Genomic DNA, 19,260 nt, shown 5'->3' on the forward strand with positions numbered 1-19,260 from the left:
GCACTACATATCTCCCCAATTTCTTCATCTTCTTCAACATTCATCTTCTCAGTGTCCCCACTTTCCGAAACGACGGAGCATGAAGACCTCACACTCTCCACAACCTTATCCTCTCTCTCTCCTCCTCCTCCTCCTCCTCCACAAACCTCCTCCACTTGACAATTCTGAATCCCTTCCAAGAATTCTTGCTCATCAATCACAACTGCTTCCTCCAAACCACCACCATCTTCATCATCAACCTGTTTGGGCTCCTTCCTCGTTTTCCCTCTTCTCAGGGCTTGTTGCAGCCTTGTTCTTCTCCATATTGCCTCTGAATTCTGGTTGGGATTCATCGTTAGGGTTTTTGTTGAAAACCCCAAAATAAGGGGAAAACAAAAAGATCAACTGAATTTATGAGCTCACAAATTACGAGTGTTTCCTGTTTTAGCTTTGGAGACTATTTTGATTCTGCTGCCCCACTATTGGAATTCTATAGTGGACCGGTGGAGTGTTAATTGCACAAATTTTACTAAGTGGTCTCGTGTTGGGCGTTTTATATGTCGTGGAAGTTTCTTTGTTTTATACTCCCCTCCGAATCTAAATGGTTTTCTCATTTTACTTTGGCACATTTGTCAATGCGTATTTTAAGTGTTATTAAAAATTATAAAATTTTCATATTGTCAAAGTACTATTTGAGACGAATCAAACAAGACCTCATATGACTATATTTTTTTTCCTTATACATTGGTAGTAATTCAAGAGATTTTCTCCCATAGTGAATAGTGTTAAAATTCTAAAAGGGAAAAACTATTTAGATGCGGAGGGAGTATAATTTATGGGGCAAAATTGGTCTCGACTTTTAAGTTTTAATAACATGTGTTATAAGCTCGCTCCCACGGCCCCTACACCGGGAGAAAATCAAGTCTATTAATAGAAATTTTATAAATGCACTCGGCACTCCCTTTGTGACTCGTGACTTTCGAGAGCAGAGTTGCTCTTGCCTGTTACAATCAACTTTTACTGATTTCTTATTAAAACAGATCAACCATTGAGGACCAATCAAGTCTATTAACCATATTTGAGAAAAAGAAAATTAAACATTTGAGAAGGCACCATCAAATTACAAGCACATTCTACAATATACTCCCTCCATCCATCAAAGATAGGAATAAATAACATTACAAGCACGAATAATAATAGTTAGGAGATTAAAAATTGTATATCTATGCTTAACTATGTTCTACACTACAGGCCTTCATCCCTTAACATTAATATTCGCAAGGGGCAGTCCCAAATATGGCTTCTCCAGCTTCCTTCTCCGTGTTTTTGCTTCCTTCTCTGTTTATTGCTTTGCCCTGTATCACCGCAATGAAAAGAATTCTCAAGAAGGGTCGGGTCACCAAATAGAAAATTCAGGAAAACAGTTAAAGTGATGCATCTATTTCGCATACTCCATGTTACGGACCATCTTACAACATTTCGAATATCTTGCATACAAGATGAAGTGAATGGACATGCTCAAAGGTTCACCATTTTTATTATAAAAGATATTTCAACCTTTTCCCTGATACATAAATACATCCTTTTCTGAATACCCTGAGAGAGAAAAAAACATTACGCTGTAGTAAAATATATATGCCCGTACCAAATGGGAAACGGTGCTTAGAGCTGAAAGAGGCAGCAAGCATTTTTCCAGGTTTTATACTTTCATGGCAGTGGAATCGTTTGCATTTACACGAGAATAACTACCAAAAACAGTGCATTGAAAATGTAACATGCCATTTCTTTTGTATTAGAAAATCAACTTTAAAATGGCACTTATATAGGAGGATGATAAAATGCACATAGGTATTACAGAGCAACACTACATCTCCGGAGGAATGCAAGTTATCAAAATCTTTTACCTTCAAACAGAACAAAAAAGCATGCTTACCAGTATTGGTTCAGCATAATCATGGAGTCAGTAGGCACTTTCATACCATCATCATTTCGATTCCAATGGTAGAAAGCATGTGTTCTATTCTTAATCTCCAACGTCGAATGTCCATAGCTAGATTCTCTGAATGCAGAATATTGAGGTTGTGGATCTCTGAATCTGTATGAGGAAAAGTAACTGGTTTAAAACGATAACAATTAAGTAATAATACAATGATGACTACGTAAAAAAAGACAAGTCTCACCTTTCAGCAAGACCTTCTTGATTTCCCCATCCCCGACAGTTATATAAAAAGGAGCTGACTTGTCCGGGACAGGATAACGTTCACCACTAGATACACGGTAGTGTATATTTGAGATACGATACTGGCAAAAGAAAAATAGAGTATTAGTTAAGCAACTCCTTCTGCCTGCCAATCAAAAGTTCCTCCATAAATTAATTAAATAATTAAGTATTTTGTATACGTTGTTTCATAAAAATAAATGTAGCCGCCTAAACACATACCGATCTTTCATACGCATGAACATGTCCTGCAAAGACCACATCAACCTTGTATTGAACAAACCATTCCTCAAAGACACAACGCATACTTTCTCCCTCCATAAAATGTGCTTCATTGCTGTTGTAAAGTGGAACATGCATCAAAACAATTAACCATGGTGTCTTCTCCCTGTCCACCCTCTTCAGTTCTTTTCTAAGCCATCTCCATTGCGGCGTGTCTTTCACTGTTGAAAAATCAGATATCACTGTCAACTAAATTAAAAAAAGAAAAAGAAAAAAAAGAGAACCAACAGATTTACAAAGAAAACGCATGCTAATGTACTTCCGACTTCCGAGGAAAGTGCATCATACGCAACGAGATTGAAGTAAACAAATAAATTCAACCAACTAGTTATTTACAAAATCACTCATATACCAAGTGGCTCACAACTGAGTGACCTGCAAGTCTCAAAGCTAAAATTCAATTAACCGAAATAAGGGCAGAAAGAGGACAAGATGTCATCCCATCAGAAACAAAAATTACATATTAACTGAATCTCTTTGAATCCTTCCAATCAAGTACTAATCATAAAAGCCACGTCCACCTTAGCCCATAAATAAGTGACTTTATATCACAACAAATCAGAAGATAATAGTGAAAATCCACAAAAGTTGCTCCAACCACAAAATTCCCATAAAAGCATTGCACCACAACTCCTTTTCCAAAACAAAACCAACAAAATTGAAGGGTATACCAAGATACCTCATGGACATCAAACAACCTCCTTCTAAGGTAACTTGCCACTTCAGACTGGAGAATAACATGTGAACAAGACACACACTATCAGCTCTGCAACAACCAACCTGGCCTCTTTTGGAGCATTCATTTAGGGGATTAATCCTACCTAACACCGACGTCCACTCGAAAGCACTTTACCTTTAAGGGAAATCTTCGTCTTCCAAAAAAAGTTTGCTGCCGGGAAAAATTGGAAATTGAGGGAGTTGTATCAAGAAACATATTACTAAATTACAAGAAAAAATTCCCGACGAATCCCTTGCCTATACCCTAGAATCCTACATTGCAGCCAATTAAAAATCCAGCACTTCAAGCAGAAAAGAACACTCCTAACTTCTTAGCATGTGGTGACCTCGGGAAATGTAAATTCCACGTATTATTGCAATAAAATCCAGATACAAGTGCATTAAGCAGCGTATAAAAATACAATCATGGGGAAAATGTATGTGAAACAGAAAATTGCGTCACAAATGCATCTCATCAATTTTGATAGAACCCATATTTGCTCTTGATGACTCAGTGCTAAAGGGACTCAAAGTCATGAGGAAAACGCCACATTCATTTCCCCACAAATGCAATATATTTAAACACCACTTCCCAAAACATAAACCCCCTATAGCCTTTGGACGACGCACCAATTCCAGATTACAAAATTATTGTTCCTCGCATTGCTAGACCCAGACAACTTTCCCCATTCTCCCAATCTTACTTGATCAGCAACCGGAATTTCGAACATCGAACAGGGAGAGATTGTAGATAGGGATAGCGTAAAATATAATATAATTAACATTATCTTCCTACGCACCAAGAGAAAAGTAGACCTTTTATCCATCGAGCTGAAAATAACCAGTCCCGAAAAAGGCAAATCCAAGTAACTAAGAGGCTACCTCTCAACTTGACACCCAACCATGACGCACATGCTAAACAACTTATATAGAGTTTGATCCTCAAGCCTGACACCACCTTAAAAATCTGTAATATAGTAAGAACCTTTTTGAAATTGTCAAAAATCTAGTCTCCTAAAACGATATTAGACACTAGGTATTTTAATTTTCATGATCAAATTCATACACTCCAGCATACGGGTGAAGTATCCTTATAAGAAGTGTATACAGTAAACACCTTGAAGCCACTGCTAAAGCGACAGCCTAGTTCAGTACTTCAGTTACTTCAGTTTGTGGTTTAGAACATTCCCCGCCAAAGCCTGTAGCTAAATACTCATTTTCCCACATCTTCAAGATGCCATGTTTACTGTAACCCTACCACACTGATCAAAGTTCAATATCATGCAACTGTGGGAATCCTATGCCCAAGTGTCATATTTCTGAACCACATGTCGAGTTTCACTCCGTGCACATAGGCCACATAATGTTACACTTTAATGTGTCCATAAGGTTCTTTAAACACTCTTCGAATGTCATCATGCCCACTCCCATTATCTTCTAATTCCATTACAGCAAGACACATATCACAGATTGGGGGGAAGGAAAGCTAGTCAGCTAACATAATTTGCTTTGGCTGGAAGGAAAACCAACGAACTGTTATATACAGCATTATAGACACTTGACACCTGATGACCTGATTGTTACCTAAAATTGCATGGCATGATGCTATCGCGTTACCCACCTCAAACAAAAATAGTGGATGTGTTATTCCAATGAGATAAATGTAAGAAAGAGAGATCATCTTTGACAGAAGCTTACAAAAGGGAGAATAGCTGGAGAGCACTATAATATGGGCAGATGCTCGTCGGATAGCATACCAAAGAGGATTACTGCTTCGACATGCTGCATAAGGTGTCGCATATCTCTGAAGGTATGACTTAAAAGGCACAACTTCTCCCTGAATACAGAAATGAATAACAATCAAAAGGTCAACAAAAATGAAATTGAAAACTAAGTCATGTATTTCGAAGAGATATGGTTCATACACCATTTAATCAAAATATAGGATTGCTTGTACTCTGAGTCAGTCAAAAAATCCCTTTCCTGCAATAAAAGATTCATATGCAGCTTAAAGTGGGTTTTTGCTATGCAAACATAGCAGTAGAAACATCCAACCATGAATACTAAGCCTTTCTCCAATCAGACGGTCTGATAGCAACACTCCTATCAGACAGTTGAGTAGTAAAACAAAAGGCAGTAAGAGTTGCTAAAGAAAGGTCAACAGTAACCTTCTTGCAATGTATTATGTACTACATATGAAAAAGTTGAATAAAAACCCTCAAAAAGTATAGTTACCAAAAATAATACTCAAAAGTTAAGGTAAAAACTTATTTGGTTTGGCAGGATAACTCCCCTTTATTGTTGAAAGGATTTAACTTTTAATAGACAAGGAAAATTCAAAGAAAAAGGTTGATGTAGATTGTGAAAGATATTTGAAAGCATGGGTAAATAGCTCAAAACTTCGCATCCCCTGATCATGTGAATTCTTATTAAATAATACAAACTAGTCTCAAACCTTCGCATCCCCTGATCATGCGAATGTAGAAGCGGATTTGTGTTATTCCATACTTTAGCCTAAAATAATTATATGCAAGCGATGCGTGGGAGTACAAGAAAAGATTTGTGTTATTACCATTTAACCTTAAATAATATGTAAAAAAATTAATCACAAACTTCTCTAAGAAAAATCCGACATATCTATATTTGCAAAAGTCAAAACAGTGCAACAATGTAATAACAAAGTAAAACAAAATATTTTCTTATATGTACACGATAAGAGTTTAAGTGATGGTTGCTTAACCTGTTCTTATTTTCCTCAACAAACTTGATCAACCATTGTTTACGTGTCGTTCATTATTCTCAAATTATTAACATTAACAAACATACGTTATGGAATTCCCTAAAAAAAACTACAGTTATGGAGGGGAGAATTAAGGAATAATTGTTTGACTTTTTTATCTTTTACGGGGTATTACTTTCTTGTTATTACTTTATTCCTTTTATGTTATTTGACTAAACATCCCAAATAAGTTTTCTTTTTAATTTATTCAATATAATTTTGATGTATTTGTTTGTCATTGAGGGTATTATATTCTATTTTTATAGGGGACCCAAAAGGTCATTACGTTAATGTTAATGACCTCGGGAGTTCCCTTATTGAATAGAGATATATCTATAGATACAATAAACGGACAATGGAAATTGTAATGAGTTTGTGTATAATTTTGCAATGAAACTATGAAAGTCTCATACCAAAGTCTAAGGTAATGCAACTACATCTCCAAATATGTGTTTCATAAGTTCTCATTACTACTCAAATACCATATTACAATCTGATAGTGAGAATTTATGAAGATTCGCTCATAGACTTCCTCCGTCCCATATTAATTGCAACATTTGACTTTGCATGGTCGATAAGACACACCTTTGACCTTTTAATATCTTTAGCTATGTATTAATACAATAGTCAAATATTGCAATTAAGTTGGGATGGAGAGAGTACTTGGCAGTAGAGTTGCATTAATTACCATTAGCATTCGCATGGAACTTCCCTTGCAAATTTACATTAATTACCATTAGCATTCGCATGGAACTTCCCTTGCAAATTTACAGAAAGAATCATTGCCAATACCGTCTATCAAACAGGTCGTAGAGAAGCACATGTAGCCTCCTCCAAAGATCATCAATATTAACAAACTACATCAACCTCCAAAAGGTCCAGTTTGCTGAGTCCAAGTCAACAGAATCACCCACCCCCCCCCCCCCCCCCCCTAACCCACCACAAATCTCTATTATATAAGTGATATTATATAAGTGAAGAGCTGAGGTTAATAATATAGTAAATCCACTTTCAGTGTCCCCCTTGGAATAGACTAAACTACCCTATTCTATTTTACGATTCAATTACAAACCTAATAACCGACTTTTCTCTTTCTAAAATCATTCAACCCTATCATTTTCTCTCTCCTCATAAACCACCGTGATTCCCTAATTTCTAGCAATTTCTTATTAATTCTTCTAAAATTCTTCAACAAATTTGTGATTTCCTTCTATTTGCTAACCTAGAAACTCAATTTTTGGGATTATTTTCTGAATTTATGATTTAATTTATGATTATTTCTCGCAAAGAAGATGAGGCAGAATCGCCCCATCCCGTACCAGATGCGTATGCGCACCGACAACACTATCTTCTGTATAATTTCTCCGTTAATTAGTCTTTTTTTTTTTTCTTTTCCCGATTCTTATTAGTTAGGGTTAATCTTGCATGGGACTTGGTTTGTGTAAATGGGGTTTTCGTTTTTCACGGACTTGATTGCGAATAACTATATTAAGAGTAGGGGGAATTATACGATTAATTGCTAGGGTCATATGGATACTCATCGTGGAGGGGAGATTGATGTGCGTTTGTTTAATTGTTGTGATTTGTGTGAATATTCACTCATTTGTTGATTTTATTTTGAAATTTGAAGGTACAATGCGAAGCGCATGCATTGGCATCGTACCAAGCTCGGGTTTGTGAGGTGTTTTCCAATTTCTAGAGTATTTTGCTTTTCATTTTTCAATGTCAGTAGTAGTATTTTGAATTTTCTTGCTAATTTGTTAAACATATTCTTTAGTTTTCAATTTTTTTCTTGATAATTTGCTAAACCCCAAAAGAATCTTTAAAGTTCAAATGGTTAATGTTAGGTTGAATATTTTCTTGATTTTCATTTAAATAATGTGTTTTTAGGAGAATTTCTGACGAAGAAGGAAGAAGATGGTGGTGGGAAGAACTCATCAATGGAGGTAGTACACTTAGAGATAGATATGGAGAAGAAGATTAGGGAAGAGATCATTGCTTAGAACTCGAAGCTGTGTTAAAAAATTTGGTTGTTGATTGGGCAGGAACAAATGGTGAACCGGTGAAGCATCACCGGGGGAGAGGTGAATAGGTTGAGCATGTGTGCGTCTGTGCGATACCCCGTTCAACTTCAGTACTCCATTTTCGGGGTGTGCAAGGAGGTGAGAGAAATTATGAGTTGTTTACCTTATGAGTTATGTAAATCTAAAGATAATAAATTGATTGTTGTACCTATTATGTATTTGATGGTTTAGTCGAAAGGTAGTAAATTGATTGATTGTTATCGTTGATGCAATTGAAATGGAATGATTGCTTATACTATGTGTACTATGATCAGGTTAATGATGATTAGTCGACTGGTCTATGGGATAAATTCTTCACTTTATGGGTTTATGTATATCTAAAGACACTAAACTTATTGTTGTACGTCTTACGTATTCGATTGTTTAATCAAGGTAGTCAATTGATTGTTGCTAAATGGTTATGTTTATGGTTTGTTTTAGTCTAGAGGTAGTAACTTAAGTAAAATTAATGGAGTGAAACACTGAACTTATGTTTTTTATTTGAATTGGTGATTAGTTGAAGCCGAAAGGGGTGACAATGATCACATTGCTAGCAAAGGCAACAACTTTGGCATTAGTAATCATCCAGTGGCGAGTTCAAGCTGTAGAGATGGAAAAAGTTTTACTTACAATAGTCGTATCAATATTGCGGTCGCTGTGGCGATGGATGGTGGGTTGCTTACCCCATTGCTCCAAGATGCTGATAAGGGTCAGTCCTTAATGGTTTTATTACTCATTTTTTGGTTGAAGGAGGGTGATAATTCTTATAAGTGGGTAGTTTAATACTGGTGTTTATTGAACTTTCAAAGTATCTCTGAAATTCTTCGCCGGGTCCCTCAAGACGGGACGTTGAATCAAACAAAGTTGTTTTGGGGAATTTTTGTCATAGGTTGATATCTACACACTTTCAAGAAGGTGGAAAGAGTTGGTTGACAAGGATCCGGCCAAGCAGTTACAACCTCAAGAATACAATTCAGGTACTTGATCCATTTTCGGCTTAACATATTTGATAAAAGTGGTAATTTGAGAGTAACAATATTACATGACCTTGCACAACACCTTTTAGGCTGCTTAGCTACCGAAATAAAATCACTACTTCAACAAGTTTCAATCTAATACTCTAACTACATAAACTTCTGAATTAATTAGTTCATGTTGTATTTAACATTAAAAGATATGTTTTTACGTTCATGCAAACTAATGGACGCAATCGGGTCATGGAAAAAGTATTCTCAACCTTCGGAAACAAAGCTTTTTCATGGGTGCTACCTCCACCAATTGGAGATTTTAATCCAGAGCATAAGTGAAACAAACTATTTTATATGTTTAGTTACTTTCTTTTGGTACTGAGGTTTTGATTTTTCGTCATGTAAGCGAATGAATATTAAATTTTTTTACTATTTAGATTTTGTTAAATAGGGACGATTAATTTTTCTTTAGGTGAACTTTGCGAACATTTTTTCTTGCCTATTACACCGTATTTGTGATGATTAATTGTAATATTATAATTTTATATAATCTCACTAGTACATAAATAGTGTACGCCACTTTGCCAAAAATCTTCTTTTCTTATCCTCCCAAAAGTGACATAAGCCTGACTAATGCTCCAAGAAATCCCTAGCAGATCCATTTCTCCGCTTGCAAGAAAAGAAAAACTGTCTATGGTATCTCACCTTCCCCTTTAGAATGTGAAGTACAGACTTACAAAGCAAGATTATCAAATTGATAAAAAAGAAATCCAAAATTCTTACCAATTCAGGCAAGTGTTCTATCTCATGATTTCCAGCAGACCATATCCAAGGCTGGAATGCAGCAACTTTTTCAACAAAGCGACCCCATGTATCCCATCGAAGTCCAATGTCATTGTAATGATATTTGTCGGCGTAAGAAAGATCCCCGACAAATAACACAGTTTGGGCCCCACTCTGAAGGTAATGCTCAAGTGTAGAGAGAGAGTTATACGTCTGGCCCAAGTCACCTGAAACAGACCAAAAAGAATGAGAATTCCAACCACAATTCATTAATCCAATCTCTTATACTCTTTAGTTCAGAAAGGGGCAGACATGCCCATTTTCAAAACAATACGAAGTATTTTGATATTCTTCAGTAAAAGAAAAAGGAAAAATAGCATTATTTCCCACTAGGATCATGTTAGCTGTATGGAATTGGCAGCAGCATTTGCATGTATAACTTGGTGTAAGTGAAGTTTTAGGTAAAAATCTAAAAAACAATAGGCATATGTAAACTATACAAGAAAAGTATTTCAAAGTAGCACTTGAGTTGACAGTGTTCTAAAAACCAGAATTTAATACTCAACCTTATTGCTAATTTCCGTAAAGTATAACTAGAAGCTAAATACCAGATCAGAAAAATTCATAACAAAAACAGAAGAAAAAAATCATCCACAAGAAAGAAACAACCAACCAATTATGCCAAATTTGTATGAGGAGTCTGGATGTATCATAGGAGGAGTATGAAACCAAAATTTGCGAGATGAATCACCACTTCCAATCTTGTAAAAGTAACTCTTGTCATACTGTATTGCATAAAGCAAACGGTTGGAAGAGAATAAACAAGAGACAGAAGTGAAAGGGAAAAATGTAAGCGAATTAAGCTGTTGCAACCAAATGTAGCAAGCCACAAAATAATAGCTTACCTCAAGACCATCAATAAGACAATGGTGGATATATCCAGAATTGTACTTGAAAAAGCTGTAGTTTGAAACTGTGCCCTCTGCAATAAAATCAAGATTACTTCCTGATGTTCCATATTGCACGTTGCTGGATCCTGGTTCATCAGGTGTCACCCACGAGATTATAACAGCTTTTCCATCATAGTCACCTTGAGTGATATGCACCTGCCACCATAGCATCCAAAGGGAAAATCAAGAGTTTAGAGCTTGGCAAGTATCCCATTTCTGGAACACTGAGAAGTTCATCATCAGGCAACATAACATCATCCTCACTAGTTTCTATCGTTACTTTTAATGGTTAGCTAACAAATTTGGTTTTCTTCTTAAGCACATTACAAGAATAATGAGGGTTGTTACAAGGAGATTACTAATACGCCAAGGTGTCAAGTTGTTAGTAAAGGTCATTATAGGTTTTCCTAATTAATGAGGGTCAGGCCCTTGAGGAATGTCTTGAAATTTGAGTAAAATATACTTTACCCAGAAGATGATGGCTTATAGCCTTATAGGGTAACTTGTGTTTGACTTTCGTGGATAAAGTAAATGGAATATAATTTAATTCCCCAGAGGCCCAGATGACAAAGCGAAATAGGATATAAATATTGACTTAGTGTGGAAAAAATAATTGCACATACAGCCATAAGACTGGCACCAGACAAACACAGTCAGGTCGTGTAGCTTGCCTTACTGTACTTCTGCCATATCTCTTTCAATACTATTATCACAAATCTTGCGTGTAATGCTCGTTGAAATACTCCAACTCTACTTACATCTCACAATGGTTTCACACTTTCACCTTCAAAATATTCAGAGAGGAGTAATAAAATTAGCTCTGTAAAGAGCTTGGTTTCTGGAATTCTTTCAACCTTATGTCACAGCAGCACCACACGGCCATGTTGAAACCCCTTAACTAAAATCCAAGCCTCCAATGCATCATGGACCATCTAAAGCCTTTAGCAACAAAACTCCAGCAACTAAGATGCGTTATCACCAAATTACTTCTTTGGAGATTTGGAGCCCTGATTATCACCAAATAATGGAAAATGGCAACAAACTAAGGCCAAAACTGTAAGGGAGCTACATATCAAGGCTTCTATATCTGATGAATCTTAACTTCTTCTCTCAACTATTCTTTTCTCTCTAATCTTTCACCATTCTTAAACAAACTATAGTGATGGATGATAACTCCCGCTTCATACACTTAAAAGCACAGTCAGAAGAACTCATAACTTCTAAGGTTGAATTTAACCCATTCAAATTTCCCCCCTTCCCCAAAATAAGTTAAATTTCCGTGCAGAAGCGCATAGCACGGCAGCAAGGCTACATGAAAATCCCATGAACTAAGTCGATCACGCCCAGGGAAAAACAAAGGGAGCTACGTTTGAGATGCTAAAGTACTGCGGTTTTCGCACTAACAAGCTTCAATTGAACGTGTATTGCTAAACAAGATAGAACGCAGATAAAAGCACAGGAAATCAAATTCTTGTTTCTGCATAAGTTATTAAGTGGAGTAATTCACAATCTAGAGAGTTAACAGGGCATGTAATGAAAAATTGTTTATATTTTGGGTTTCTTATTTTATGAGCCAGAAGTGTATGTGCTTACTTGTTGAGGTGCATTATGACCCTCTGGAACTGTAAATGTTTCATTATTAAGAGGTATATCAGTTGCTGGCCACTCTGACCGAACAAAAGTGCTTGTTATCCCGACACTCTCCTCGCGGATATAGCTAAAGAAAACCAGACTCATCAGAGATACAAAAAGAAGCTGAGTCGCCCACAACAAAATCCTCTCCATCCTCATCGCTACTACAGAAATTCAGCTGATGCTTACCTATACTCCTGCGTATATAAGCCAGCATAAGTCACTTGGTGCAATTTTAAGATAAAATTATTAAAAATGTTAATGTAATTTATATTGAACAAAACTCAGTGAGGTAAGCTACTTCCAAATAGAATTTTCTTCAACAATTTCAAAACAAAATCATAGGATTTGTGAATGCACGATGACCGAGCTATAATAAATTTTGACCAAAATAACTAAATTTGAAGTTGCATCAAACATTGCCCCCAAATTTCAGACTAAAATGACAAAGTTCACCCCCACCCCTTCCCCAGATAAGTACCGCGCTTTACGAACACTGTATTTTTTTGGCATACTAGCAACTAAGGGTGTGTATGGAAAGCACTTCAGATACCTTCCAAATTCCGACCAATTTATTTTTCGTGTTTTCGACTCCAAAAACTCAGTTTAGCAAATATTTTAGCTAATTATTACTTCGTATTACTTTTGACCTCCCAATTTAAGCTAGCTTTTCACATTCGAGTTAGCTTATCATTTCAGTTAAAGAATGAAGCTTTTTCAGATCATTTAATCATCCAAGTACTTCTCAGCTAGCTTTTCAATTAAATTTTCTGCTTTCGACTATGTTATCACTATTAGTCTTAGCTTATCATTTTCAATTAGTTATGCCAAAACACCCTAAAATCAATGAAATTAAACAATAGAAATGTCAACAATTCCAAATGACGCAATTCTAGAAATCGTCTCATAAACAAAGAAACAAAAAAAAAAAACAGAAAACTGAAAACTTAATGGGTCAAATTGAACCAAAGAATGCCTTTAATCTGCATTTAACTTACATTTCAATGGGAAGTTAATTTGGAAACTATGATTAAATCTAGTGACATCATAATAAAATCACGAAATTGATAATCCAGCAAAAGGGAATGAACAAGTAAAAAACAAGAAATTTGGCAGAATTAATCTAAACCCATATAAAGTGATTATGGGAGAAATAGGGGATTACCTTGAAGCATCAACGGCTCGGGAGGAGTGAGGAGAGAGAAGGAACATGCTGAAGAACAATGGAGATTGAGATTGGAGAGTGTCATTTTTGGGGTTTTTAATAATCCAATTGGTATTTGCGTTAATTAACATTTGCAGAAACCCATGCTTTGATTAGATGGGACGGCGATTCTTACGGAGTTAGTAGGATGCCACCGGTGCGGGTTTTATGAGAGATCCACCCCGTATCCGCCACAAATAGGTGGGGATAGGAAGGTTTGGTGGATGATGGACTGGCGGGGGGAGGGGATGACCGGATGACGAGATGAGTATGAAAATCGTATCCGTTATGGTGATAGAACGGGTGTGGATTTTGTGTTGGACCTGTTTCATCCCCGTCCGCTATGAGTAATGGTGCGGGTGTGAAATTTTGTGTATTTGCGTGTAAAAACATTATATTCTTATGAACAAAGCCATAGACGTTAAATTAACATGAAAACTTTAAACATAATAGTAGTTAAATCAACAATAACATTTGTTTTTTTTACGCAGAAATAGGAAATCTATTAAGAGGGATTAAACACCTCTGAACCCAAACATAAGAGTTTTGCATAGCAGCAAAAGCAGCCCATAACTAGCACCCAAAAACTTGTAAACAAAGCTATGGCTGAACATAATTAGCCTAGAAGTTTAATATATTACAAACCCAAAAGAGGTGAAGTTAGAGCAGTTAGCATAAAAGACAATGTACTTCATCCTGGTCAAAAGCAAAAGCATAGAAGTCAAGCAGCTTGTTGAGGCACCATCTCTCTCTCGTAATCTTCCCTGGTATTTGGAGGTGGCTGAAAGTGATACACCTTAGTATTAGACATCCTTCTCCCAATGTCAGCCAGTCCATGAGCCACCTTGTTAGCATCACGTTTGATGTGGAATATAGTTACACACCAGTTTCTCTTCAGCAAAACAACAATGTCAGTGATGATTGGTTCTAGCTAATGATCCTGGTAACCCTTCGGATTTTCAAGCATATACTTCACAGTAGCAGCTTCAAACTCCAATTCCAGATGAGTGATCTTTCTTTCCCAAGCAATGAGCAGTCCTTCCTTAATTGCAGTAAGTTCAGCAGAAGCAGGTCCAATTGTTTTGAAGCGAGTGGAGAATCCAATTTGCCAAAACCCCTTATCGCACCTTAGCACTCCTCCACCACCAGCATTATTCATGTCAATCCAGGAAGCGTTAGTGTTGAGCTTGAAGTAAGAGGTTTGAGGGGGAGCCCAAATTCTTGCAGGGGTGGACTCAGCACTGGACTCAGTATCAGTAATATGCACCAAGTTGTTAGTGAAAGTATAATCCGCCAAAAATTTGTTATAGAAACTAGCACATCTTGTCATTTTCAGTTTAAAAACATCATCATTCCGGTAAGACCAAATATGCCAGATAGCAACGGAGAAGATTATTTGCCAGGCAAGTGATCCTTTTAGATTATAAGTAACTCATTCATTCCAGTTTAAAGCATAAATTTTTTTCAAAAGTAAGATAAAAAAACAGAAGAATGATGTTGGAAAATCATGGACCAGAACATAGAGGTACTATGACAATCCCTAAAAAGGTGCAAGTTATCCTCCACATTATTGTTGCAACGGATACAAACAAGATTGAAATTTGGAATTTTAAAAGAAAGATTATGAGCAACAGGGAGAATAGAGTGACAAACATTACAGAGAAGCATTTTATATTTGTAAGGGACCGGGATTTTCCATAATTTTTTCCAACTAACCTTTACCAGATATGCCTCAAGGGGAGGAGGTGCAGAAGAGTTAAAGGCAGATTTAATGGTGAAACTACCATTTTTATCTAGAGTCCATCTTAAGGAATCTTCCCTAGAGGTAATAGTGGAAAGAGGGATAGCTCTAATCAAGTCTAACATATCCCTAGGAAGAATATGCTCAATCCTAGAAAGATCCCAACATTTATTTTTTATAATGTTAGAGACTCTTAGGTGAGCCATTGAATCAGGAATATTTACATCAGGAATTAAATAAAGGGGGGAGTTACCAACCCAGTGATGGAACCAAAGAGAAGTGCTAGCCCCATTTCCAATACTAATAATAATCCCTTTTTTAATAATTTCTCGTCCTTTAAGGATATCTTTCCATAAGTTAGAGTCGGAAGGGTTAGGAAAACAATCCAGAAAATTAGACTTTTTAAGATATCTAGAAGTAAGGATTCTAACCCAGAGTTTATTAGGTTGGGTTAGAATTTTCCAACCTAACTTTTCCATAAAGGCTTGATTCCATCTCTTTAAATTCTTATTACCAAGGCCACCTAAGTTTATAGGCTCACAAACCCTACTCCAGCTGGTTCTAGGGACATAACTAGATCTATCAACTCTATTCCAAAGGAATCTTTTGCACTTTCCTTCTAATTCCTGAATAACAGTAGCTGGCAACATTGAAGTTTGCATAGTATAGAGAGGGTAAGCATTGAGAACATACTTTATCAAGGTATTTCTTCCTGCCATATTTAAAAGTTTAGCTTGCCATCCTCTAATCTTGGAAGTAGTTTTATCTAAAAGATCAAAGAAATCAGCCTTTTTTAATTTAGTAGGAGATATGATACAGCCAAGGTATCTTCCAAAAGAAATGGTGTCTTTAAAAGTGCAAACCTGTCGAATCGAATTCCTAACATTATAGTTCATTTTCTTAGGGAATATGATAGAAGATTTTGTAAAATTAACCAAGAGACCAGAAATACTTCTAAATTCATCTAGAGTATTTAGCATGATATTAATATTAGTAGTAGTAGCTGAACCAAAAAGGAAAACATCATTCCGCATAAAAGAGGTGGGAGATTTTAACATCTTTCAAAATGCGTAATGGTTTCCACAATTTATTTCCCACACTTTGCTCAATCATTTGGGAGAGCCTTTCTAGACATAAGACAAAAATATAAGGGGATAACGGATCACCTTGACGAATCTCTCTAGTAGGGAGGAACGGCTCAGTTATTTGGCCATTCCAGAGGACTGAAATGGAGGTGGTGGTTATGCAGCTCATGATAAGGTTAACTAGAGTTATGGGAAAGTTGAAATGAATCAAGGTATCACGAATAAAGCTCCATTCGAGACTATCAAAGGCTTTACTTAGATCAATTTTGAGAGCCATACTTTTATTATTTTTTACTTGCCTTATTAAAAATATGGACAATCTCTTTTATAATAATGACATTTTCATCAATAGTTCTTCCCATAATAAAAGCTAGATTGTAAAGGACTAATGAGATTAGGGAGCAAGGTCTTGATCCTATTCGAGATGGTCTTGGTAATTAGTTTATAAATGGAATTGCAAAGCCCAATTGGTCTGAATTCCTTCATACAAGAAGGAATATCAGTCTAAGGAATCAGACATAGGTAAGAATTATTAATGTCAGGAGGTATGGAACCATTTTTAAAGCAATCTTGAATAAGTTTAGTTATTGGCACTTCCAGATGTTTCCAAAATTTTTGAAGAAAAAGAGGTTGGATACCTTCAGGCCCAGGGCTTTTAATAGGATTCATTTGGAAAATAATGCTTTTAATCTCCTCTGAAATTGGAGGGGTAATCAAGGTCCTAGCATCTTCATCACTAATTCTGGTAACACTTATTGGAGTATTTAGTCTAGAGCTAACAGAATGAGTAGTGGTGAAGATATTCATAAAGTAAAGTCTTGCCATAGATTTTAGGTGTTCCTGGTCAAGAATCCAAACATCATCATCATTTTTTAAACAAAGAATCTTACTTCTTGATTTTTTAACCTTAGCAATGGTATGAAAGTATCTAGTGTTCCAATCAGCATATTTTCTCCAATTCAATCCTGCCTTTTGAGCCCAAATCACCCTTTCCATGTGATAAATATTATGAAGTTCAAGAAGAAGAGTTTTTTCAAGATAAAAAAGAAAAGAAGAGAAGTTTTTTGCCAGACTTATTTGGATGCCATCAATCCTTCTCAACAAATTCCTTTTAATTACCTTAAGATTACCAAAGATATTATTGTTCCAATCATACACATTATTTAAAAAATTGGAACGGCCACTTAGAAAATTTGTCTCAGGTGGTTTCTAATTTCCCACAAAAAAATCATCGAAAGAGGGATGACTCAACCATACTTCTTTGCAACGAAAAGAAAAAGGTCCTGAAAGCTTATCATTAAATACATAAATTAAAAGAGGACAATGATTTAATTAAGTTTTAGGGAGGTGAAGAACCTAAGTATTTGGGTAAGTGTTCAACCAACTTGGATTGGAAAGTGCCTTGTCTAAGCGTTCCCGGATCAATTCCAATCCCTCTCTTGCATTACTCCAAGTGAACGGATTGCCATTGTAACCCAGATCAACTAGAGAAGCAGCATCAGCCAACAAATGAAGTTGAGAGCATTGACTGCTCCTAAAAGCTCTACCACCAGATTTCTCAGCTTGATTAGTGACTTCATTTAGGTCACCCAAGACTAACCAAGGGGTAGAAGGTGGAGGAAGCGACGCTTGCAATTCATGCCAAAGTTCATGCCTTTTAGTGCTAGTACTCGGAGCATAAATGCCAGCAATAAGAACTTCTGGTTGGTTAGGGTTTAGCTTAAAGAGAGCATGAAAATAACTTGGGGTTTTTTCATGATGAGTAATAAGGGAAACAATATTAGGGTTATAGAACATCCACACACCCCCCCTTCGTCCTTCAGCAGGTACCACTATGACTTTGTCAAAACCCAAGAACTTAGCCACAGATTGAGCTCTATCCTCATCATTCTTGGATTCCAGAATAATGAAGATAGAAGGTTTATGGTTACTTATAATATCCCAAGAATATGGAATGAAGTCATTCTTACTAGCACCCCTAACATTCCATACTACTAATTTCATATCAATATCAGGTAATGAAGGAAGAGAAAAACCTGAGGATTTAAAGTCATCAACTGGGATCCATGGAAAGAACTTCTCCCAATCCCTCCATTTGTCCATTTCCTCCAGCAGAACAATGTCCTTCATCATGAGAGGCTTGATCAGCGACTAGGTATCCTTCTCCCCTCCGTTGATCATCCCCCAGTAACGAACTTCCATTTGCATTCCCACAATTCCCTTTTGAACTGTGTAAGCTGTCATATGGTTTGGATATAATTCGAGGCCTAGCTCGACTGGTTTTGACTCCAAGACATAGTTTGGTGGGTTTTTTGATGGTGGAAGAAGAGGAATTAGTGGAATTAGAGTAGAGAAGGGTGGAGATGAAAGGGGAAGGTTGGTGTTTGGTTGATAGAGTTTCCGGGGGTTGGATTAGATGGCTTGCAACCGTAGGAGAGAGTCGTTCATCAGCGCTATCTTTTGGGTGGTCGGAGGAGTCTCTATCGATGCCCATAGGAGTGGGTGCCCCATGGGCCTCGTCGACATTGGGTAAAGAAAATGGTTGATTGTCGGATCCAATGGTGGTGGAGGGCGAGTTGGTGGTTTCTGGAGTGGGTAAGGAGTGAACGGAAGACGAAAGGTCAGAGATGATCTGGAGCTTGGATTGTGATGGCGAGCACGGTGGAGTTCATCGAGGGTGGAGATGACGATGGTGGGGTAGCTGCATTCAGTGGTTGAGGTGAGCTGGTTGGAGGTGAAGGTGGTGCCATTGGTGGATGGTTCAAAATCAGCGAACTCTCTTGTTGTTTAATTCGAGCTGATCGTCGAGCTGCCCGCTTTTGGCGAAGACCGGGGAAAAGGGCTTTTCTTTCCATGGTG

At 36.8% G+C, this 19,260-nt stretch overlaps 1 protein-coding gene and 1 pseudogene across 1 annotated transcript; both read right to left on the reverse strand.

Annotated features, from left to right (window-relative positions):
* Positions 1–1,056: 1,056 nt before the first annotated feature.
* LOC110800108 (bifunctional purple acid phosphatase 26-like) lies at positions 1,057–13,851 on the reverse strand (annotated as a pseudogene).
* A 3,906-nt stretch (positions 13,852–17,757) lies between these two features.
* LOC110800113 (uncharacterized) lies at positions 17,758–18,405 on the reverse strand. Its single transcript, XM_022005409.2, has one exon. It carries the CDS (start codon positions 18,403–18,405, stop codon positions 17,758–17,760), a length of 648 nt encoding a protein of 215 aa, XP_021861101.2.
* Positions 18,406–19,260: the final 855 nt, after the last annotated feature.

This window comes from Spinacia oleracea, chromosome 2, assembly GCF_020520425.1.
Source record: "Spinacia oleracea cultivar Varoflay chromosome 2, BTI_SOV_V1, whole genome shotgun sequence".
NCBI classification, from domain to species: domain Eukaryota; kingdom Viridiplantae; phylum Streptophyta; class Magnoliopsida; order Caryophyllales; family Amaranthaceae; genus Spinacia; species Spinacia oleracea.